Source organism: Armigeres subalbatus, chromosome 1 (assembly GCF_024139115.2).
Source record: "Armigeres subalbatus isolate Guangzhou_Male chromosome 1, GZ_Asu_2, whole genome shotgun sequence".
In the NCBI taxonomy this organism is placed as follows: Eukaryota; Metazoa; Arthropoda; class Insecta; order Diptera; family Culicidae; genus Armigeres; species Armigeres subalbatus.
The window spans coordinates 283,395,636-283,420,689 of record NC_085139.1 but is presented as its reverse complement, the minus strand read 5'-3'; the positions used below and the strand labels follow the sequence as shown (position 1 = coordinate 283,420,689).

Below are 25,054 nucleotides of genomic sequence, written 5' to 3'. Positions count from 1 at the left end.
ATTGGAAAGCACTTGTCACGGCCCGGTCTAGGATGTTTTCGGGTGGGAAACATTCTCGGCTCCCTGGGCATAGTGTATCCAATGTACTTGCCACACAAGATACATACTCATGCAATGGCGGGCATAGAAAAGCTTTCAATTAATAACTGAGGAAATGCTAATAGAATACAGTCGGGATTCGCTGGTTGGGTTGGGTTGGCCATGGCCCAACTAAAAAGCAACCGTAAGTCAAAATTCAATGTAAACACGGAAAACGGTATTGGGCGTCACTGGACATCATTTGTGATGTTCAAGTCGAAATACACGTGTTCAAATGGCTGTCAGTTGGCCCAACTAAAAAACTGAATTCGTTAGTTGGGCCGAGGTCGTGGCCCAACCAGCGAATCACGACTGTACTAATTTGAAAAGCAGGCCAAGTTCCAGTTGGAATGTAGAGCCATTGTAGAAAAAACAAGATCACTAGTGTCCATTCTACGAAGTATACCGTAACTATGCTATGCTTGGAAAGCACCTGCCCATTATGACTGAGTGATTTTGGATTCTCAAACTGTGTTGAGGCAAAGGGTAATGATCTAGAATTATTAGGAGAACTTTGATCATAATACCGACGGACATAAATTATATTAAACTTAAATTCTTGCATCAGAGCATCGCAGGATTTTTTACAGGAGTATTCGTGGCTAGTTATTTTTACTTTGCGCGCCAAGTCGAAAAGTTTGCTGAATAGAGTGGAGGACAACGGGAAGTACAGTACGCGGAGGCAATGTGGGCGAAAAAACATGTTGAAACAAAAATCAGTCTACTAGAAGACAGTCGATTAAAATGTCACTTTTCAGGAGAAAGTAAAATTGGCTACCAACAATTACGTGTTTCAAGTTGTTGTTTGCGCTTGGTGCTGCACTACCAGTTACAATTTTGCGGCAGATGGAAAGCGACAAACGGCCAACCGTCCATGGTGGTTCGATCGAAAACGTCTTTTCTCCGTCGATTTTGCGTGGATCGACCTTGCGTGGACCAAGTGTGCACGCAGCGTTACTCGGCGTTGAATCAGGCTAAGGGCCGATGTCCACGTAGCGGTTTTGAACTTGCGTGCACGCGGCGTCCACGCATTTGCGGTAGGAAGTACCCAATATCACATAGAATCATGCACACGCACTTGCGTTAACGCGGCGTCGACTCGCGTCTCATTTGCGGCGAAAGCTACCGCAAAGTCACCGCTTTTACCCACAGGAACGCAGCGTGCACGCGAGTATTTTTTTGACATTTCTCTATTCTTTTTCTTTCCAACAAGATTTCTAGTGGGAAAATCTGCAGAAAGAATCTGTCAGAGCGAAATCAAAACAAACAAAAATACTTCGCAAATCAGTTCATTTTGGTTTCGCAAATTAGTTTGCAAATAACAAAACGTTTCAAATCTAACTTCTTTAAATAATAGTGCTAGTAATAGTTCGGAGCAGCAAGTGTTTCTTTCGCTCCTATGGTAATACCAGCCGTGATCAACACACCTTAAGGAAAGAAGTGATAAGCAAACATCCTAGGGATCCTATAATGAGAGATATGCGAAAGCGGCCATTGTAAGCCAATCGAGCATTGAGAGCTGTCAAAACGTGAGCCAAATGAACGTTGTTATTGTTGCAGATTGAGATGAGGTTGAGAGGTATTGAGATAGATTTTAAGAAAAGTTTCATCGAATAAACAATTTGTTTTACTTTTGCGAGTAGAAGTAATCTAGTTTATGTATCGTGTTTCGCCTATTTGTATTGCACTTTTATTTTAGTGATAATGCTTATTTAGACACTGTTAGTGGACAGACAAACATATTCCAAATGGTTATTAAATGCAAAGTCATATACAAGCTTCAACATTATGCGCTGCGGCAAGTGCTGGAAGCGTTTGCCAACAAAAGTAACAGCGTTGCTAAATCGTCTGGAAAAGTATTTGCATATCTCTCATTATAGGATCCCTAAAACATCCCAGGCTGACGAATAGTGTTAAAGTCAACCGAAATATGTGCGCGATAGTGACGTTGATTGTACCAACTTTATCAGAATAAATTGATTTCCGAACAGACGGCGATGTGACAGTTTTGGACTGAATGACGGAGCAGGCAAAATTCAACCAACAAGGTGTATTCCGCGGGACCCTGTATACACCAAGGCAGACGATACCAGTTCCATGGGAAAAATAATAAATGTAAGTTCGATACCGAGATTCCTATATGTTAGCTTTTTTATTGCTGATAGATAAACATGTTTTTAGGAATGTTGACGGAAGGATGTCGTCAAACAATGTGGATTGCAATTGCAAAAAGAAATGGGACCACATGATGAGATGGTGGCGAGCCATAGTAAGACTCCGGGATCAGTGCGACTCTTCTAGTGTTGTGGGCAACGCTATTGCGATCGGTCCGTGTTGCAGTGGAGTGAAAATCGGCTGCAGTATCTGACCAAAATGTTTAATGAATTTTTATTCCAGAACAAAATGATTCGTCCCTATTTAGCCGATAAATTAAATTAATAAAGAATCGTACCCCAAAGACAACATATGATGGATTCAAGATAAGAACAATTAAATGTCTGGATCCACAATTATTCAAGATTAATCTACCCCTATGAAGTAAAAAATTTAAGTTGAAAATAAAGAATAAAGAACATTATGAAATTATAACAATCATTATTTATTATAATTGTAGAAAATATATTGGGATAAAGCAAAGCAATGTCAAATTTTTGCCTCTTTATTGAAAACGTGTTTTCGGATTGTGTGGCATGATTTCAATTTCACAGCTCTACAATTAATTTCGGAAGTTCGAACTTTTCATTTTAGAAGTAGATTATGGGTGACTTAAATCGACAGTGAATTGATTTTTTTACTCTCTACTAGATAGGTAGATAGTATCAATGGAACTTTTTATTTTGGGATAATACTGAGTTACTTGCTCTAGTCTGCCATTACATAGGCATGTAAAAGCTAATGACATGTTTTTAATAGCATTACCCATTGATTCTTGTTCGGGGGCAATGAGCTTCATACAAATCAAAATCAAACTTTTAAATTTGTAATTCTTTAAATATTTCACGTTTGATGTCTTTATGTGAATCGATAACTCGATTCATATTGGATCATAATGGAAAATGACAAACTGACAACAACTGGCAGGCGGATGACATGTGGCGTGACAGATTGGTTTGACGTTAGAAGATTTGCGGCAAATTACCGCTTGTCGTGTGCATTCATAGCCTGATTCAACGCCGAGTAACGCTGCGTCAACGCAGCTTGAAAAACCGCTACGTGGACATCGGCCTAAGGGTTGCGTTCTTAGTTGGTAGTGTAGCTCAAGTGAGGGGATTCGATCTGTGAGGCATGTGGTGGAGTTTGACATTACTTACTTATAGGTCCTGTACACCCCGAGTGGTGCAATGGGCCGACTTGAAAGAGCTCCATTCTGGGCGATGTCCAGCTACTGTTAACATTACATTTTGCCAAGTTAATTTTTTTTTATTTCTTTATTGAGGCGGCACCACCATGAACCTCTGCTACGATGTCCCGCTGGGTTATAGGCTAGTGCATTCTTTTTGTCTTCGGCAGATCAGCAACACCTTCTCGTTACGCTGGGGTATGGATACTCGGAAGAAGTACGTAACGGTTTAAATTCGGTCATATCGCCAGGCTCAGTACAAATTGAAGCTGACAATATCGCGTCCCTAAACTCGAATCCTAAGGTATCAAGCGACCCGTGCCGAGGGGATGAATGACCTGGGTGAAACAATTAGCCAGGTCGTTAACGGAGCCTGTGGAGGTTCCACAGAGTTAGGGCTGCTTCGGCGGCAAGCGGGTGGTACCCATACACCCCCAAGTGGTGCACATGTGGTGCAAGCGAATGGGAGCTGGGGGTATTACTCGTAATACCCCTACAGAGTGAGGGACCGAGTGTATGGGTGAGCACACAAGGCTTCGCGTGGTATGCATGGTCGGTAGTGTTAGAATGACTGAAGTCTGGTGAGGCAAGGCAGAAGTGTAGGGGGGCAGATACCTCTGCTGTAGCACCTCAGAATTAGGGGACAATAAATCTCGCTTTGCCTGGCAGGAGTGTCGGGGGGTTGATGCTTCTGCGGCACCTCAGAAATAGAAGACATGGAAGGGTCTCCCTCGTAGCTGAGGTAGGAGTGGCATAGGAGCCACCAATCTCGCCTCCGGCTTGGTAGACAAGTGGTGCCAACCTGTTGCAGGACGGGGTGATCACCATACTGAATGAGGACTGTCTGTGTTGTGAGATGGCAGCATGGGGTACCCCTGCAGGTTTCCGTAGTTTCTCTTGCTGTAACTCGAGCAACATAGGCAGGTGAGTGTTGGGGCACATGTGGTGCATGGGGAGTACCAGGAGAGTTGAGGTGCATACGTGCACTTGTGTACGTCATGTAGGAGGCGCAATGCTCAATAGTCATACCCCGAAGTATTGCTTAATTGCGGGCCGGGGGAATGACTGGAGAGGGAGGAGTTGGTTTTAGTGGGTCGGGAGTGGTGATCCCATCCCCACACTACCTGGGTACGCCTCCCCGGGTGTCTGGTTGCAGATTTACGTTACCTCTATGGATCCTTCGTTAAAAAAAGATCGGCAAAATCGGATGGCGCATAACATTGGATTATAGTAAGGTGTTCTAAATATGGCAACGATTATCATTTCATTTAAAGGTTCCCATTTCATAAGCGCAGAGGTGCACAGAATGTGTCTGGGCGCTTAGTAGGAAGTCAACTCCACGATGACGGGGAGCCTGTTCACCCCATACAGAATTTGTCCCACCAAATAAACGAACTTGAAAAAAAAAGAATTTGTCCCGACGGCATTCTGTGTTCTCCAAAGTTTGGCCAAGGGACTCCACTCAGTCCTAGGATATCAAGTGTCATGCGGTGTACCTCATTGGCAAGTTGTGTTGTTACCCGCTAGCTACCGGAGCTAGGAAACGAGACAATTACAGGGTCAATTATTCTTCTGACCGTAATACCTACCACTCACCAAAGAACTCACCTTCAGCAGGAGCATACACACCTCTGTGTGTTTCGCGACACTTGCCAATCAATGGAACAAAGTGGAAATATTGACAAACAACGTCGTAGAAAAGGGAGCTCAAAAGCTGTCCCGGGAGAGAATTCGCTCAGACCACAACGGGCGAGGCTTGGTGACTCCTTTTGAGTCCGGAAAGAGGTCGATAAGAGTGGAAAACTGTGGTGTACTAACCAAGGGAATGCTTGCTCTTAAGGAAAAGCGCTACTCAACGGTATATAATTTTACATACTATTTATTGCCCCGACCTGGGCGTTTCTAATCAGTGACGTCACAACATGCTTGGGGTACTTGCGGTTTGGCCTTTGGGGCTCTAGCTGGCGACGGCCGATGGACCTCGTCGATGGGGCTCCGTTGACAGTAGCGATGTCTTCGATAGGGGCACCAATTCTCTGTGCGGCATTTGAGCGTAACGACCGACTCACGGGATACCGACACCTTATCCCTCCGTGATTGACAGGGTTGGCCGCTAGCAGGTGGGATGACGGCTGCAACGCTTCTCGGCTTCTGGTGCACCGGATAACAACTATTCAGGCCCAGGTTCGGATGGCGCAAGAAGCTTCCAGCTTGGTGGAGGCGCGCGGGCTTGAAGTGGGACGAAATTCCGATGTTCGGCGACGGGTTCGACTCGATGTTGGACGGTACGAAGAGGCTTCGGCCTGGCAGAGGCGCTAGGGCTTGACGGTGGGCGAAATTCCGATGCTCGGTGACGGGTTCGACTCGATGTTGGACGGTACGAAGAGGCTTCGGCTTGGCAGAGGCGCTAGGGCTTGACGGTGGGCGAAATTCCGATGCTCGGTGACGGTTTAGGCTCGATTTCGGCTGGTACGAGCGGGACTTCTTCGTCGGCGGCGGGCAAGCTCGAATTTTGACGGAACAAGCTGGCTGGCCGTGTTCGGCGACGATTCCCGAATTGACTTCCTGGTGGTACGAGCTGGCTTGTGGCGTTGGCGACGGTCCCCGGCTTGATCTTGGACGAAGCACCCTGGCTTGTGGTGTACGCTGACTGTTTCCGGACTGCGAGCTGGCGTGGGGTTCGACGACGGTAAACGCTTGGCGAAAGCAATGGCCGACGGCTCGGAACAAAGGTGCGGTCCGGCCCGTTTCACAATGGCGGAACCTATCCACGTGGCTCGATCGGAACGCCGGCGATGTTGGAATGACCCCAATTCGGTCCGGAACTATCGTATGCGGCGGGAATTTGCGTGCGCTGGTTAGGGAATCGGTCCAACTTTCGCCCTGGGGAATGCCAAATCACCACCTGTATACGCCAAGGAATAGAAGAGCAGAAAAAGGCCCACTAGGACCTGCCCACGTGATTAGACCCCATGTGACGTCACTTTCTTGGCTCTCCTATTAAATATTCGATTGTCTAAAGACTAATTACCTTTTTGTTGAGTGTATATAATTCAAATACACTGGGTTTTTTGTTCTGCTTAAACACTCCTATCTCTATCAACAATAAGAAAAAAACCGAACAATAGTTTTACTACACTTTTGACGTAGGATTTTTCTAACAAAGATCACCGTACTCACAATCTATTCCGTACTAATTTCGTGCCACCACTATTTGCTACTACTATTAACTAAGCCTTTTAGCTAATGACTTTAGTTTTTTATCTTTCCTGAAAAGAACAAGCACAACTTATAGTTTATACACCACATGTGACTTTAAACGTCACTAACTTTTATGAAATATTGGGAAAAACACGGCGCGCACTACTACTCCCGCTTGTAGTCACGGACCGAATAATCTCCCTTGGCTAATAGCTGAGCTCAGCAGATCGAGAAATTACGACGAGGGTAACGATCATTGCCGAAGCTACCACTCATTTTGGCAACACTTCCGGTTCCATCTACTGGCAAGTGAGAGAACTAGGGTGGGCTCTCATATTTTGCCCACGCTCAAACCGCTGTAACGTGAGTTACCGGGTGTCGGAGTACACGGTGGTTTTGCAAGTGACCAAAATATACCTTGCGGCGGAAGCTGCAAGTTCAATTTGGAACCACTGGTTACAGTGTCAATTTACCCTGCTGGGCTAGGATTAAAACATTTCATGTTCTTATTCGTGTCCGTTGTTTTGCACTAAGAGTCGTTGCCGTGAATTCCGTCCGTATTCTTTCATTGGCGGATTCTTGAACAAATAAGGAACAGTAGGTTGTTGGCTCAAAGTTCCCTATGCCCTGGGATGGGCCTGTCATCTTAGATAGCTTCTCGGAAATAGCATTTCTCATTCACCCGCAGGATGCCAGAACAGATGCTGTTGGAGCCTTGGTCAGACGCTCGGTCAGTCGGGTCATTTTTTTTAATGTCTCAGTCGAAATCAGGACTAGGCAAGGGGCAACTAACTCTAAACTTTCTACAGTATCCAGAAATACTAACAAATACTAGCGAAAAACTACGTCGTATCTACGGTAAATTGATCGAAGAGCACTTGTTGGGAAAGCATGAAACACAACGCCACCCAGTCGATACAGTCCACCCAGTTTTAGGCATCGCACGATTTCAGTCTCCTTTAAATTCCTAAAAAATCACTGAACAACTATTTTTATTACTATTACTTTTTGAGCAATCTTTAGGGTCCATGCTTTCGATTGATGGCACTAGAATTATAACATGCGGTTTGAAAGTTTTCTAGAATCTGTAGAAGATAGAAGTCAGGTGTTTCTAATACGGGGGAGCACTGTGTTTCATCAACTAACTGACAAAAGCCATAACAACCGAACTAGCAACCGTTTTTTTTTGTTTGACGAAAATCATGGATACTAGAAATATAACGAAATACTATTGCGCGTCAATAAGTAATATTATTACAAAGTTTAGAGTTACTTGCCCCTTGGGACTAGGTCAATGCGCTTTGAGCGGCACACGGTCACTTTTACAGTGGGCTCAGTAGTTGCATGTATCCACATGGGCCTACGAGTGGCATCGAGCGTATGATGGCTTAATGATACATGTTTTTTCCATGGAAGCTGTACCTATTTTTTTAAATTCTTTATTAGGGTGTTTTTTCAATCTTAAAATTAAGTTCAACACCATAGCTATCCTGACCAGTAGATGGTAACAAATTTTTATCAGAACTTGTTATTCTGTTACAGAATTTTTTTATAAAACAGTTATCATTAATAGTTAAAATAACAAAAATTGTAACAAAATTTCTTCCAGTTTTAACAAAAACGTTACTAAATTTGTTCCGAGAAAAAAAATTCGAAAAAAAATTCTTCTAAAAATTTGGTCTCTGGGGGGTGGGGGTTATGTTCAAAACCACCCCCGTGGCTACGCCACTGGCACTAATATTATTAGCAGAATTTACAAGTAACTGTTGCATAAAGAAAATACAAGTACAAATTATTAGCGTTGGCTTGAAGTTTCGTTTACAAGTATGAATGGTGCTATAATTTAGTTTACAATTCATTTATCCATTTATTTAGTTTATATCTAAACAGATAGCACTGAATCAACAATTTGACGCTACGATACACGGTTTGAGGCCGCATCTCTCCATCCCATCCTCGATCTCACTGCGCCACGCGACTTATGCGGCCGATCCATGATCCCACTGCGATAACGTCGACGGACATAACATCCCACTAAGATGGAGAACGGGAATCGTTCCACGGCAGGCTACTGACTGATACTTCTGCCAGCAGCTGCAGTTCTCTTTATTCAACAATAGGTATATACAATAATCCATAACAAACTTCCAGCGGTTCTCAACCTTTTCCTTGATAGGTATCCCTTCGAATTTTTACATTCATTGAGGTACCTCCTATTGTTTTTTGTTGTAAATGAAAAAAACCTCAAAAGATATATGGAAAACGGACCTGAAAATTAACTCAATATATGGCTCTTCAAAATGTTGTATGAAATCTTCGTTATTCTGTAAAACTTTGCGATTCAAATTAAATTTGCACATCAAGCTTTCTATAAGACTTTGATGACCTTTGGAGGCTTCCGAGCTTCTTCGAAGTAAGCTTGAAAGGAGGCTTCCGAGCTTCTTCACAGTAAGCTTGAAAGGAGGCTTCCGAGCTTCCTCAAAGTAAGCTTGAAAGGAGGCTTCCAAGCATCATGAAAGGAGGCTTCAATACCTCTTGAAAGAAGGTTTCCAAGCTTCTTGAAAGAAGGTTTCCAAGCCTCTTGAAAGAAGGTTTCCAAGCCTCTTGAAAGAAAGTTTCCAAGCCTCTTGAAAGGAGGTTTCCAAACCTCTTAAAAGGAGGTTTCCAAACCTCTTAAAAGGAGGTTTCCAAACCTCTTAAAAGGAGGTTTCCAAACCTCTTAAAAGGAGGTTTCCAAACCTCTTAAAAGGAGGTTTCCAAACCTCTTAAAAGGAGGTTTCCAAACCTCTTAAAAGGAGGTTTCCAAACCTCTACAAAGGAGGCTCTACAAAGAGGCTTCCGAGCCTATTGAGAGGAGGCTTCCGAGCCTCTTGAAAGGAGGCTTCCGAGCCTTTTCTTATCCCGCTTCTTATCCATCTTCGATCTACAGCGAAGCGTCGCACACTACCTGATATTCCAACAACTATCAGCGGAGAACACTCAACGGGTGCAGGAGTTCATCAACTGATGCCTGACAAATGGAACTCAAAAAACGAACTTCATCACTGTATCCCGGGTATCAACAGGGGCCGATAGCTGAAATTCGGGACCGGAAGTAAAGCTGGGTTAGTCACATAGGGAAACGAAATAAACAAACAAACGTTAGATTAGAACCTGGCGAGATATGTACCACGTGTACAATTTAGGGGGAGGAGGTGTATGTCAAATGTCCACGGTTCACACAAATTTTTGAAAATTTATATGAGCAGTTGTCCACGCTGGGAGAGGGGGTATCTAAACCTGACCAAAACCGGTCCACGTGGTATATGGACATCGTGTGTAACGTGTAACGCAATCAAAATCCGGATAACGCGTATGTGACGTCAACGTCTTATCCATTCTTCAAAGGACATGTCATCAAACAAGCAGTTCCATATTTTGCTGATACTTTTTAAATTATTTATTCTTCCATCAATGATTTTTCAATTTATTTTTCGCTATACCATTGATTTTCAAATTTTCCTCATTTTTCCAGCTTGCTTCATTTGATTTTTTTATTTTATCTTTTTCTCTCTTTTCTAGTCTTAGGCATTTTATTTAGTTTTTGTTTTCGTACTACAAACACAATATATAAAATTATTATTTTTTTCCTACTTACAACGAAATTTGTTACTCTTTTGCTTTCTTCTTTTCTTCTTACGTGTATGTACGTGTTGTTTCTTTACAGTGTACGCATGTGTATGTGTTTACCTCTTTCTCTTTTCCACTTTATTATCTTATTCTGATTGCTCTCTTTCCTCGTACAAAAAGGAAACAAAATAATCTTTTATTTAAAAAAGTGAGAAGCTTCAATAAAGACACCAAATTCCTTCAATCACGACCATGTTGCGTTGCGACCTTATCCCACCTTAGCTCACCGAGTAGTATGTGTCCCTTCAAGGGAAAGTGGATACGTTGTTCCGTATTCACTACGCACACAGATTGTTTTCCCTTTCTTAATTTTTTTTTATCATTATATATGTTGTTCCCTATGTTTTAGAAACTTTCTATTTAGACGATTGATTTTTTTTCTATACAAGGAAGTTTCGTTAAAAAAAATTGAATGCTGAGTGAATTGTTAATGAAATATTTTTCATATCCTTGAACGTAATGCTGCATTGAACGGAAAGGGAAGGGGAGAGATCCTTCCATCATTTGGTTTGGTATTTTGGGTACAGAACCGATCTGTTTCCGGAGCCTCCGCACAGGGAAAGTGATATGGGCACTTTGAAAAGACATTCCGTTTTTTAATGCAATCGCACCGCACAGGCGCACACACTCGAATACAAGAGCCCACTTGTAACTAGTGGCGGTGGTGGCGGCAGCGTCGACTTATTCATTGTATATTGTTTGCTTTATTGTTTTTTTATTTATAAATATTATTCCGAATAAAACACATTGTCTATCACTTTCTTGCCGGAATCATGAGTATGTACATTTCTGTTGCAGAATTTTGATGGCGATAGACGTACTACACTGGACGAGTTATTGTACGTATTTAGATGTCGCTTGATCAGGTACTTAGATTATAGCTATCCTGCAGAAGAAATTGATTTTATTCCTAATTCATGATTTTAATTCAGTATTTATTTATATTCGTAAAATTTTATGACAGTAAAGAAACTGTAAATTATCTGTCATTTTCTCATAAATCATAAACTAACCACTAGTAAGAATATTAAAACTGAATTTCCAAATAAAGGCTTCAGAAAGAATAAAAAACTAACAATTTTATAGGAGAGTTACAGAGTCAAGTAACGGAAACTATCACAACATTTTAAAAAAAGTTTTATTGATCTTCGATTAGTTAAAATGCATCGATTGCGTCTTGCTAATTATACAGGATTTCTCACGCTGCACAAATAACTATACGTTATAGTTCATAATCTTATTTTTCTTCAGGCCAGCTATAATTCAAGTTCCTTAAAAGGCTATTTAGAGCCAATCTCTTTGTCTGCTGTAAAAATGTGCTGATGCTCTGACTAAAGGCATTTAATTTGGCGGAGATTTCATATCCGAGCTTTCTGGAGGAAGGGTGAAGGAATGGATGGATAGACATATAGGAGGGGCGATTATAGAAAATTGGTTCTATCTCTCTGTAAATGATACTTTGCTCCTTAGAAGCTATAGTCATTTTTTGTTGATTCTTATGGTTCGCAGTACAATTTAATTGATTATTATTTCATAGTGTTGTGTATTTGATCCTCTGTCGCTAATAGGTTTGTTTGCATTTTTTCACAATGTTTTTTGTTTTGTTTTCTTGGCTTTTTTGTTTTACTATAAATTACTTATAAGTCTTTGGTTTGTCACTTACACTCTTATGATTTTCATTTTTCTCACGTAGTTTTATTTGTTTTCATTAAAGATTTACTTTATTTCTGAACAATTATTATTTTTTAAACATTACCTCTTGTTGCATGTTTACGTGTTGTTGTTGTTGCTTAACATCATGTGTTTTTTTTCCATTATCTGGGATTTATTGTATTCAGCACTGCTGGGCACAACGAGAATGTTTTGCCTTTGGACGGGAAAGGAAAGTAGGGAAAGTAGGATTTTTTGGTTCGTTCGTCGCGCAAATTGGACATTCAAGTTTGTAGTGCATTTGTTAACACAATTGAATGAGTGTCCGTGTGATAGGGAAGAAGGCGTGTTATTATGTTGCTTATCGTTCTTATATGTTATTCTGCACCAATCATGGAGCAGTTATTTATAAACACATCTTACAGATTTCATCTTTATTACGAGTAAATCTATGTGTGTATTGAATAATTTACAAAAAAGCACTTTTGTTTTATCCGTTTCAAATTCCTTTGCTTTATTATATGTATTTACCTTTTCATCCAAATGTTAATGGCAGAATTGTTCCAATCTTTTGATTGTGTCTCCTATTTAGTACAGCTTAATTGTGTGACAATTGTGAGTCTAAGGACGCCTTTTTAATGCACACGCGTATGTGGAACAAAGCAGAGAAAAGTAGAAAAAAACTAGCTATAATTGCTTTTGCAATAAACGATAGAAAACTAGTATAAGAAATTGACGATCTGCCGCTCTATTTAATAGGGAATAATCGCACATTTCCTTCTTGAAAAGGTGGTATTAGTTTTTACGAAAATGTTTCGTTTTCTTTTTGATATTGACTTGGTTCACTTGTCCGATATATAATCGTTAACTGTTACTACACTTGAATGATAATCTCTCGAATTCGATTCCACTAGGAGACGAAGGGGATTGAGATGATAATTGATAACGATCTTTTCGATATGGTTGTTGGAGTGAAATGCGGTAACAGGGACTCGGCTTGAATCAGTACGATAATGAATTGAAGCTTTGGTTTCCGATTATATAAATTATAGTGTAGGAACAGATATGAACACATTTCGAATTAAATTGTCAAATTTCAGGAATTTGTCTATACCAATACAGTGAAATAAATACATATATGTATTGGTTCTGTTAAAAAAGTTTATACAACTCAATTTACAACAATAATACTCACCTTAAACTCCCGATTCTATTGCCCAGCTTAGCTTAGGCTGACTGCATCTTCTTCTTCAATGGCTTTACATTCCAATTGGAACTTGGCTTGCTTCTGAACTTAGTCTTCTATTAGCATTTTCAGTTATTAATTTAAAACTTGTCTAAACCCGCCAATTGCATGAGTACACTGTGCTCAGGAAGCCGTGAATGTTACTCCTTCTTCTTATTAGCATTACATAACCCATTGGGGTATTGTCGCCTCGCAGCTTAGTGTTCATTAAGCATTTCCACATTTATTAAGTGCGAGGTTTCTAAGCCAAGTTTCCATTTTTGCATTTGCATATCATGAGGCTAAAACGATCCGAAAATTTCCTAGAACGAATCGGTAATCGCCACCCAGCCACCTTCAGCATGGTCTTGCTTGGTAGCCATGCATCAAAGAAAGACCGAGAATGTTTGCCATCCGAAAACATGAACATCATCCGCAAACAGCCGAAGAGTGTATGATTCTTTCATCAACAGTACACATTTACACGGAATAAGGCAAAAGAGTAGATGACCGCTTCTTTAAAAGTACGCATTTGTTCGAAATAAGGCAAAAGAGTATAGGACCCCTTCTTTAAAAGTATGTATTTACCTGGAAGAAGTCAAAAGAGCAGATGACCCCATCTTCAAGAGAACGCATTTTTCCGGAATAAGGCAAAATAATAGATGACCCCTTCTATAAAAATATTTTTCTGGAATAAGGAGAAGCGTATGATTCCTTCTGTTGTTGTTAACCTCCCCATCATCGCACACGACCTTAAGACCTCGACAAGGCCGCAACTGTGTACATCCCTGGGTCTTTCAAATACATTTGCCTCGTCATTGTCGACGTTGTGGAGAGTTCTACAGTACTACATCGGAAACTCGTACAAGGCGACATACTCGGGAAACATTGATTTCAGCAAGTTGGCACACAAGATGTTGGGCCGTAACACAGATAAACCAGTCGTCACGATTTCAATGACAGATTGTTTTGCTGCATGTCAATTATGTGCAAGGGCTTCTCTATCACGTAAAACAGTCAGCCATCGAAATACAATTGTCAGTGTTATCCACAAGCAGATTCGTCGGTTTTTTGGTCTGGACTTCTTCTTCTTCTTCTTATTGGCATTACATCCCCACACTGGGACAGTGTTCATGAGGCACTTCCACAGTTATTAACTGCGAGGTTTCTAAGCCAGGTTACCATTTTTGCATTCGTATATCATGAGGCTAACACGATGATACTTTTATGCCCAGGGAAGTCGAGACAATTTCCAATCCGAAAATTGCCTAGACCGGCACCGGGAATCGAACCCAGTCACCCTCAGCATGGTCTTGCTTTGTAGCCGCACGTCTTACCGCACGGCTAAGGAGGGCCTCTTTTGGTCTGGACGGACCCAGCCAAACCCAAGAAGCCAGAGACCCTTGAAGACTACTTGTCGGATCTCGGAGTTAACGACCCACCAGACACACTCCAGGAATGGATGGCATTGTGTATTGACGTCGACAGGAAAATCAATGAGCATGAGATCGCGACCTGAGATGATTATGACCTATGTCAGCGGTTCTCAACCTGGCGTACATGTACCCCTTCGCTGGCCTCCATGGGGTACCTCGAACAAAAATGCGTAATGGCGGATGTATTACAATTCCACTGAAAACTTATTTAAAAAAATCTTATTCCAAAACTTTGTATTATACATAATATGCATGGCGGTCAGTAGTTCAAAGACTTTTGAATCCTGTCTACCCCAAGCAGAGCAGTGTATGAAGGGCTGTGTGGGACAAAAGATCGTAAGGACAAAACGTCAAATGAACAAATTTTAAAAATCTTCAATATAATCTACCTGATCGAGACAAAATATTGAATAATATGCTTCCAAACTAAAATCAAAAATTTAAAGGTTCTAAGGCATCCAGTTGAGAGACATGAAGCCTTTTTTTTCCGAAAAGATCAGTAGCTTCGTTGCAAAAAGCTTGGAAGCCTCCTTTCAAAAGGCTTCTTCCGAAGCAACTCGTAAGCCTCCTTTCAAGAAGCTCCTAAGGCTACTGCCAATAAGCTCAGAAGGCTACTGCCAATAAGCTGCTCGGAAGCCTCATTTCAATAATACTTCGGAATACATCTTTCCAGGGGCTTGGAATCCTCTTTTTTAAGAGGCTCAGAAGGCTAGTTTAAAATAAGCTCGGAAACCCTCCTTTCGAGAGACTCGAAAGCCTCCTTTCATGAATCTCGGTAGCTTCCTTTCAAGAGGCTTGGAAGCCTCCTTGCAAGAGTCTCGGAAGCCTCTTTGCAAGAGGCTCGAAAGCCTCCTTGCAAGAGGCTCGGAAGCCTCCTTGCAAGAGGCTCGGAAGCCTCCTTTCAAGAGGCTCGGAAGCCTCCTTGCAAGAGGCTCGGAAGCCTCCTTGCAAGAGGCTCGGAAGCCTCCTTGCAAGAGGCTCGGAAGCCTCCTTTCATGAATCTCGGGTACTTCCTTTCATGAATCTCGGTAGCTTCCTTTCAAGAGGCTCGAAAGCCTCCTTGCTAGAGGCTCGAAAGCCTCCTTGCAAGAGGCTCGGAAGCCTCCTTGCAAGAGGCTCGGAAGCCTCCTTGCAAGAGGCTCGGAAGCCTCCTTGCAAGAGGCTCGGAAGCCTCCTTGCAAGAGGCTCGGAAGCCTCCTTGCAAAAGGTTCGGAAGCCTCCTTGCAAGAGTCTCAGGCCTCCTTTCAAGAGGCTCAGAAGCCTCCTTGCAAGAGGCTCAGGCCTCCTTGCAAGAGGCTCGGAAGCCTCCTTGCAAGAGGCTCAGAAGCCTCCTTGCAAGAGGCTCAGAAACCTACTTGCAAGAGGCTCGGAAGCCTCCTTTCAACAGGCTCGGAAGCCTCCTTGCAAAAGGCTCGGAAGCCTCCTTGCAAGAGGCTCGGAAGCCTCCTTTCAAAGGCTCAGAAGCCTCCTTTCAAGAGGCTCAGGCCTCCTTTCAAGAGGCTCAGAGCCTCCTTTCAAGAGGCTCAGGAAGCCTCCTTTCAAGAGGCTCAGAAGCCTCCTTTCAAGAGGCTCAGGCCTCCTTTCAAGAGGCTAAGAAGCCTCCTTTCAAGAGGCTAAGAAGCCTCCTTTCAAGAGGCTCAGAAGCCTCCTTTCAAGAGGCTCAGGAAGCCTCCTTTCAAGAGGCTCAGGAAGCCTCCTTTCAAGAGGCTCAAGCCTCCTTTCAAGAGGCTCAGAAGCCTCCTTTCAAGAGGCTCAGAAGCCTCCTTTCAAGAGGCTCAGAAGCCTCCTTTCAAGAGGCTCAGAAGCCTCCTTTCAAGAGGCTCAGAGCCTCCTTTCAAGAGGCTCAGAAGCCTCCTTTCAAGAGGCTCAGAAGCCTCCTTTCAAGAGGCTCAGAAGCCTCCTTTCAAGAAGCTCAGAAGACTCCTGTCCAGAGGCTCGGAAGCCTCTTTTCAAGAGGTTTGAACTCCTTTTTTCAAGAAGCTCGGAAGCTTCCTTTCAAAAAGTTCGGAAGCCTCCTTTCCAAAGGCTCGGAAGCCTCCTTTCTAGAGGTTCGAAAACCTCCATTCAAGAGGCTCGGAAACCTTCTTTCAAGAGGCTCGGATGCCTCCTTTCAAAAGGCTCGGAAGCCTCCTTTCGAGAGGCTCGGAAGCCTCCTTTCAAGAGGCTCGGAAGCCTCCCCTCAAGAGGCTCGGAAGCCTCCTTTCTAGAGGCTCGGAAGCCTCCTTTCAAGAGGCTCGGAAGCCTCCTTTCAAGAGGCTTGGAAGCCTCCTTTCAAGAAGCTCCGAAGCCTGCTTTCAAGAGGCTCGGAAGCCTGCTTTCAAGAGGCTCGGAAGCCTCCTTTCAAGAGGCTCGGAAGCCTCCTTTCAAGAGGCTCGGAAGCCTCCTTCCAAGAGGCTCTGAAGGCTTTTGAGGATTTTACTTATGAAGCAGCCTCTCGTTAAGCCTTACATCAAAGCTTCCTACCCATATAAGGTACTAGTCACCAGAACCATGAACGTCCCCGAGAGAAATAGTTATCATGTTTTTGCCTTACATTGGAGTGCTGGTTACTGTACTGTACTCGAAAGATAATTGGCGAGAATGCATAATTGAAAATTAAGACAGACTCGCTTAACCTTTAAAAAAGAGCTAAGTAACGTTTTTTTCATGAATTTATTTGAGTATTGCAATCAACAGACAAATATGAAAGTTTTTGATTGCAGTACTCAAATTAGTTCATGGTGTTATTTATGTCATTTTGAAAAGTTAAGCGTGTATTACCAATTTATGATAAATCTGTTCTGATTAGCGATTTACCACAGGCATAACTACTTATTGAGTTAATGTGAGTTGAAGGTAAGCACAAACAAGGTCCTGAAAAATGACGTAATCTATACTTACAAATTGATTTACTTCCGCGCATTAAAAGGTGTGACACACACATTCCACTCCGCTTTCAACTGTCACCTTTGATAATTATAATTACATGATATAATTCGATTGATTCAGTTGTTTTTGCTAACCAAATAGTACTAATAAATGTAGATATAAAAAACAAAAATAAGGTACTCACTACTGTATAACAAAGTGTACCACTGGAAAGATATTGAAACGAAACAAAGTTATGAATTTTAACATTTCTCAACTGCACATTCTTTCACATACTACTGAACTGAGACGCAAAACGATATACACGCTTGTTGTAAAGGTTGTTCTTCTGCCGTGGTTTTCATCACGACTGCAACATAATATTCATTTACTACTTCCCCTATGGAATTGGCATATGCTTCATAACAAAAAAAAAAAATTAAAGACCAATAGAAAACAGATAGAATAACAAAACGGGAAACTAAAATCGAATCAAAGTATTGACGGAAAATAATAATAAATCAGAAAGCAATATTTCAGTAGAGTGGCGCATGAGCGCTCGACGTTTGCTTTGTCACTTGATCTAAAATAAATACAATATCTACAAGAATTTATTTGGATGATAAACAACCAACGCGATGGAAATATCAATCGTTTGTGGCTTATGGTCGGCTTCGGGAAACATGATATAGAGACCACCACCCGTCCAAAACGGTACCCCGCTGTCTTGGAATACAATACGACAGCGGGAAATAGTTGTTAGTATTTGATGTGATTAATGCCCGTGCTTATTCCACGTTGTTCAATCGATGATTGTTTCTATGTTTGATGTTGCAGTTTGTTTTAGGAACGCAGTTCTACTGACGTGGCATGGCCTGTATCGCCTGACATTAATTTGCAGGAACCCTTTATTTCATACGATTCATTTCTTGAGAGGTTAACTAAACGATGTGGTCTCAGATAATAAAACAAAGTCGATACACAGCTTTCGGTGTATAAGCAACAAAAAACCGTAAATATCTCAACGCTTTGGCGAACGAGGATCGTTTTCTTTACTATCTGATTCTGGTGCAAACTTGCCAGTAGATTAACAGTTAACATCCTAAATCGTGTCTTCAACTAACGGTGTCGAATGAGAGTATAATAGGATTGCTGTTGCACACCTTGAAGTTACGCAAGCGAAACTTCACTATAAAATAAGGCTACTCTATTTTGGCTCAAAACATTCACGAAACTGAACAATTTCGATTCCATGCTGATTATTTTTTATACATAATCGTAATTATTCACAGGATTTGTTGTAGTTTATAGGTAAATGTGTATCAAGGAGAGGCTTGTTCAATTGCTCAACGTTGTGTGTGCCTTTGTCTATGACCAGTGTTCCTCACATGAAACCACACTTTTTTCTATTAGAAAACAATAGAAAACAGACGGGTGAAACATACTAAAGATAACGTTGTTGAACAAGCGTATATATTTATGATAGTCCACTCGGGCCGGGATGTACCTTGGACACGATTGTGCACAAGATGAGTAAAGCGAGAGGAAATTAGGAAACTACGATTGAATAATTATCGGTCTACTCATCGTCACTTTCGATCACCTCCTCGATGACGTCTGCGTCGTCATCCGACACGAACATCGCGTCCTCGTTGGGATCATTATCCGCCTTGCCGGCAGGACGCCGCCGACCCCCATTCCTCGAACTGCTATAGCGAGACTTGCAAAATCGGCTGCGATTCCTCCGCAGGTGGTTTATTGCTTTGGTGTCGTTGCTGATGATGCAAACATCTTCGTCGTCGTCGAATGCGTCTGCATCGTCATCGTCGCCATCTTTGTTATTCTCCCCTTGGGGGAACGTGGTGGCCGACTCGATATCACATTCTTCCTCAATCAGCGACTCCGGATCGAATACAGGCAGCTTCATCATTTCCATCTTTTCCGCCGGGGTTCGTTTCTTACGAAATTCGTAGACCAGCGGGAATATGTGCTCGATGGCGGCTTGTACGTACGCAACGCTGGCGGCTGTGGATTGGATGAAGAAAAGTCGATTACTAATCAAACACATGTAGTAGGGGAAACCGCCAAATGTTGAACGGCTAATTTTGTCGCCTATTGTTGAACTCCCATAAGAAATGCACATGCGTTCAACAATAGGCGAAGAAATTTGCCGTTCAACATTTGACGAATTACCCTAATAGGCTTAAATGTATTTTATACTATTTCACATTTTTCTGAACTTTGCATTGTCCTGCAAACCAAAAACGAACTTTTTACAGGATGCACTGGGATCCATCATATATCATATACCCAACTACTACGTTAGACAAACCGTAGTAATGTCTGTATGTGTGTATGTGTAAACATTTTGTAAGCACATTTTTTGTAGCTTACCATTGACCCATTTATTCACAACAGGTTCCATTAGACGGGCAATCCTGTTCCTGCTATTAAAATTGACCAGTTCAGACTATGGGTTTAGAAGATATGATCAAAATGCTATTATTTATACGCAAAACATTCTGAAAACATCTCACTTTTATTTTTTGGTATCTCTGATGAACGAAAAGGGGTGCACCAGCGCTTGATTTTGAACCAGTTTTTCTACTTATTTTTTTGCCAATTTTTTTATATCTTTATTAACTCAGCCTAAGGCTGGCAAGGGGGCCTTCTTAGCCGTGCGGTAAGACGCGCGGCTACAAAGCAAGACCATGCTGAGGGTGGCTGGGTTCGATTCCCGGTGCTGGTCTAGGCAATTTTCGGATTGGAAATTGTCTCGACTTCCTTGGGCATAAAAGTATCATCGTGTTAGCCTCATGATATACGAATGCAAAAATGGTAACTTGGCTTTGAAACCTCGCAGTTAATAACTGTGGAAGTGCTTAATGAACACTAAGCTGCGAGGCGGCTCTGTCCCAGTGTGGGGATGTAATGCCAATAAGAAGAAGAAGGCTGGCTTGTCTGTTTTTTGCAAATTATTTAATACATACCTACATTCATTTCTAACACTAGGTTTTACATGTTTGATCAACACTATCAAATAAGAAATTTGCTATGATACCTACGGTAAACTCGTTATATTCTATTTCAACAAGCAGCAGCGTAAATTCTTGAGTGAGCCCAACGGGCTACGATGAAGTTTTCGAAAAATATTACTGTTATTTTGACTTTTGAGCATATGCCGGAAATATCTATTCTCTTCGTCGACTTCCCCTCTTTTAAATAAAAGTGACAAGCAGCAGATTTCTGTTTGGTTTATCACCCCAGAACGAAAGAAAACAATGCAAACTTGCATTCTGAGATGATAAAATGCAAAGAAATCCTCAGTTGGTCACTTTTATTCAAAACAAAGGAAGTCAACGAAGAGAATTGTAATACTGCAATGGGATTCACTTCTGCTTAAAAATAGCTATTCTTGCTACGTTTGGGGTCTGCCTAGGATGTGGTGGGGTTCGACAGTGGGCTCTGTTGAACTTCTATAAAAAGCTGCATGTGTCCCCAAGCAGGCCCTATCAAAGCGACCGTGTGCCGCTCAAAGCGCACTAGCCTAGTCCTGGTGTTGGGTAGGACTTTAAACAAATTTGACCCGACTGATCGAGCGTCTGTCCACCAAGGAGGTGCGGCTCCAACAGCGTCTGTTCTGGCATCCAGCGGCTGAGTATGAAATGCTATTCCCCGGAAGCTATACCTAAGATGGCAGCCCCATCCCGGTGGATAGGGAACCTTGGGCCAACAACCTACTGTTCCCGAAACATCAATTTGTTCGAGAATCCGATAATGAAAGAATACGGACTGATTTTACGGCGACGACTCTTAGCGCGAAACAACGGACACGAATAGGAACATGGAACGTTTTAACCCTAGCCCAGCAGGGTAAATTGGCACAACTTGCCAATGAGGCACGCCGCATGAAGCTTGAGATCCTGGGACTGAGTGAAGTCCGTTGGCCAAACTTTGGAGAACACATAACGCCGTCGGGACAAGTTCTGCTATACTCTGGTTTACGAGGTGAACACGCTCCCCGGCAACGCGGAGTTGGCTTCCTACTAAGCGCTCAGGCACACCCTGCGCTTATGAAGTGGGAACCTATAAGTGAAAGGATAATCGTTGCCAGATTTAGAACACGGGTCCGAAACCTTACTATAATCCAATGTTATGCGCCAACCGATGCTGCCGATCTGCAAGACAAAGAGAACTTTTACAGTCAACTCAATGCCGTCGTAGATAGAATTCCAAAGAGTGATATCAAGATCTGTTTGGGCGACTTCAATGCGAAGATCGGATCCGACAACTCGAACCATGAGCGCATTATGGGACGCCATGGTCTCGGAGAAATGAGCGAAAACGGAGAGCTGTTCGCAGAATTTTGTGGTAATAATGACATGGTGATCGGGGGATCGCTCTTCCCTCATCGACCGGTTCACAAGGTCACGTGGGTCTCCCGTGACGGCTTTACAGAAAATCAAATCGACCACATCTGCATCAGCCGAAAATGGAAACGGAGCCTTCTTGATGTACGGAATAAACGTAGTGCCGATATCGCGTCTGATCATCACCTCCTCATCGGCGAAATACGCCTGCGCATTGCGCGGATTCGTCGGCAGGAGGAAAGAGTTGGACGACGATTCAACACACGCCGACTGGAAGATGCCACGGTGAAACGGTCCTTCGTTGAAGAACTGGAGACGCGTGCTGCAGATATTCCGGAAGGTGGCAGCGTGGAAGACCAATGGACCGCCATCAAGAATGCCTTCATCGCTACCAGCGAGAACAATCTGGGCGAACTACGCACCCAGAGAAAACAATGGAGCACCGAGGAGACCTGGAGGAAGATAGAGGAGCGAAAAGAAGCCAAAGCCGCGATAGAGCGATCAAAAACCAGAGGAGCCAAAGTTCTAGCCCGCCAACGATACGCGGCTCTTGAGAAGGAAGTAAAACGCTCATGTCGACGGGACAAGCGAGCGTGGGCAGACTCTCTGGCCGACGAAGGAGAGAGAGCCGCCGCAACCGGGGACATTCGCCTCCTCTACGATATCTCACGACGCTTAAGCGGGGCGAAGATGAATGCAACGATGCCTGTGAAAGACGCGAATGATCAGTTATTGACCGATCCACTGAAACGCTGGTTTGAGCACTTCGAACAACTTTTGCCAGCCAGGCCATCACCACCTCGGCATGATCTGCCTAGGATCCGACGTATAACACGCGTCAATACCGAAGCTCCATCACTGCTAGAGATTCAAACAGCCATCCAAAGCATGAAATCGAATAAAGCCCCAGGGGTCGACCGCATATCAGCCGAGATGCTCAAAGCTGACCCCATGACATCCGCTCAACTACTGCATCGTTTATTTCATAATATCTGGGACACCGCAACTTTCCTGGTCGACTGGATGTAAGGTATCTTAGTAAAGGTGCCCAAAAAGGGTGACCTGACTGTATGCGATAACTGGCGAGGCATTATGTTGCTGTGTACCGTTCTCAAAGTTCTGTGCAAAATTATCCTAGCCCGGATTCAGGAGAAGATCGATGCGACTCTCCGGCGGCAGCAAGCCGGATTCCGTGCCGGAAGATCCTGTGTGGACCATATTGTCACGCTCCGCATCATTCTGGAGCAGGTCAACGAATTCCAAGAGTCCCTTTACTTGACTACGAAAAAGCTTTCGACCGTCTCAATCACGAGAATATGTGGGGCGCCCTGAGACGCAAGGGAGTTCCTGAGAAAATCATCGGCCTCATCGAAGCACAGTACGAGGCCTTTTCGTGTAGAGTGCTGCACAATGGGGTCCTGTTCGACCCTATCCGGGTCGTAGCTGGTGTGAGGCAAGGATGTATCCTATCACCGTTACTGTTCCTCATCGTAATCGATGAGATTCTGGTAGGTGCGATTGACCGTGAACCAAACCGCGGGCTGTTATGGCAGCCTATAACCATGGAGCATCTAAACGACTTCGAATTGGCTGATGACGTTGCACTCCTCGCGCAACGGCGCTCTGATATGCAGAGTAAGCTCAACGACCTTGCCGAGCGCTCCTCTTCGGCAGGTTTAGTCATCAACGTCAACAAAACCAAATCGTTGGATGTAAACACGGCGATTCCTTCCAGTTTCACAGTAGCCGGGCAACCAGTGGAGAATGTTGAAAGCTTCCAATATCTTGGTAGCCAAATGGCGTCGGACGGCGGTACCAAGATCGACATAGGCGCACGGATCAAGAAAGCAAGGGCTGCCTTTGTGAGTTTAAGAAATATCTGGAAAAACAGGCAGATAAGTGAACGCACCAAAATACGAATTTTCAACTCTAACGTGAAATCTGTGCTTTTATACGCTAGCGAAACATGGTGTGTATCAGTGGAGAACACTCAACGGCTGCAGGTGTTCATTAACAGATGCCTGCGGTATATAATTCGGGCCTGGTGGCCTCACAACTGGATCTCAAACAACGAGCTCCATCGTCGTTGTCACCAGAGGCCGATAGCAACAGAAATTCGGGATCGGAAGTGGGGCTGGGTCGGCCACACTCTACGTAGGGGCGGAAACGAAATCTGTAAACAAGCATTAGACTGGAACCCAGCGGGACATCGCAGCAGAGGCAGACCCAGAGGCTCATGGCGGCGAAGCCTCAATAAAGAAATAAAAGAAGTCGACCGAAATCTAACCTGGCAACAGGTTAAAGCGATAGCCGGGCAACGCTCAGGATGGAGATCTTTCAAGTCGGCCCTTTGCACCACCGGAGGTGTACAGGATCCGTAAGTAAGTTGCTACGTTTGAAAAAGCTTTTATTTGATTTAAATTAACGAGGTGTAGCACGTATTTTAGTCACAGCGCTTGCTTTTCCGGCATACTTCAATTCAATTCCCGGCATATGCGATTTTCACTCAATCTCTCCACATCTAAATCTCTCATTCTCTCTCGAGACGGTAGAAAATGCGACGTGAATAAAAATATGCGCGTTCCACGACAACGTGATGCCAGATGGTATTATTCATAATAACTTTTATATGGTTGAGAAGATATTTTCACTCATCCAAATTCCTTCCAAAAACTTAAAAACATTTTTTTTTCTCTATTTGAAATGGAGAGAATTATAAATAACATGATAGTGTCAACAAAAGATATTTTAGTTACCAGATAAAGATTGTCGCTTCGGTTCCCTTTGTTCTGTTGTCCGAAACATGTGTGGTCAAATCGTATGTATTTTTCCTTCATTGACATTTAGATCCCCTCGTCAGCAAAAGATGTTCCGGACAGCGACAATCTTTATCTGGTAACTAAAATATTGCTTTTTGCATTGAAACTTTTCGTTTCGTCACTGAAAGCATTGACACTTGTCTTCAGCGACTGCTTCCGCGATAGAGCATTTGCACATTTCATTCACTCATACATCTATATTGCTGTCAAAATGTACATTTGACAATTAAATTTTCAGCTAAAAGCTCTATTTTTTGACACCGGTGCACTCACACAACCAATCGACATCAGTTGTCAGAAAATCAGGAGTACCAACTTGACCACCATCTCCTTGTCGCCGAGTCTGGCGCTGAGTGCTCGGCGCGGAAACCCAAAGGTGGGAATAAAATTTTGGGGCTTATGCGCAATAGCGTCAACGT

At 43.1% G+C, this 25,054-nt stretch overlaps 1 protein-coding gene across 6 annotated transcripts in view; it reads right to left on the bottom strand.

The window, feature by feature from the left end:
* Positions 1-18,301: 18,301 nt before the first annotated feature.
* LOC134207660 (TATA-box-binding protein-like) overlaps positions 18,302-25,054 on the bottom strand; it is a 92,468-nt gene continuing 85,715 nt past the window's right edge. For all 6 annotated transcript variants that reach the window (XM_062683431.1, XM_062683432.1, XM_062683433.1 and 3 more), the window contains one exon: positions 18,302-19,471. In XM_062683431.1, coding sequence (XP_062539415.1) covers positions 19,026-19,471 — 446 coding nt within the window. In that variant the 3' untranslated portion in view covers positions 18,302-19,025. The remainder of the gene's footprint in view (positions 19,472-25,054) is intronic.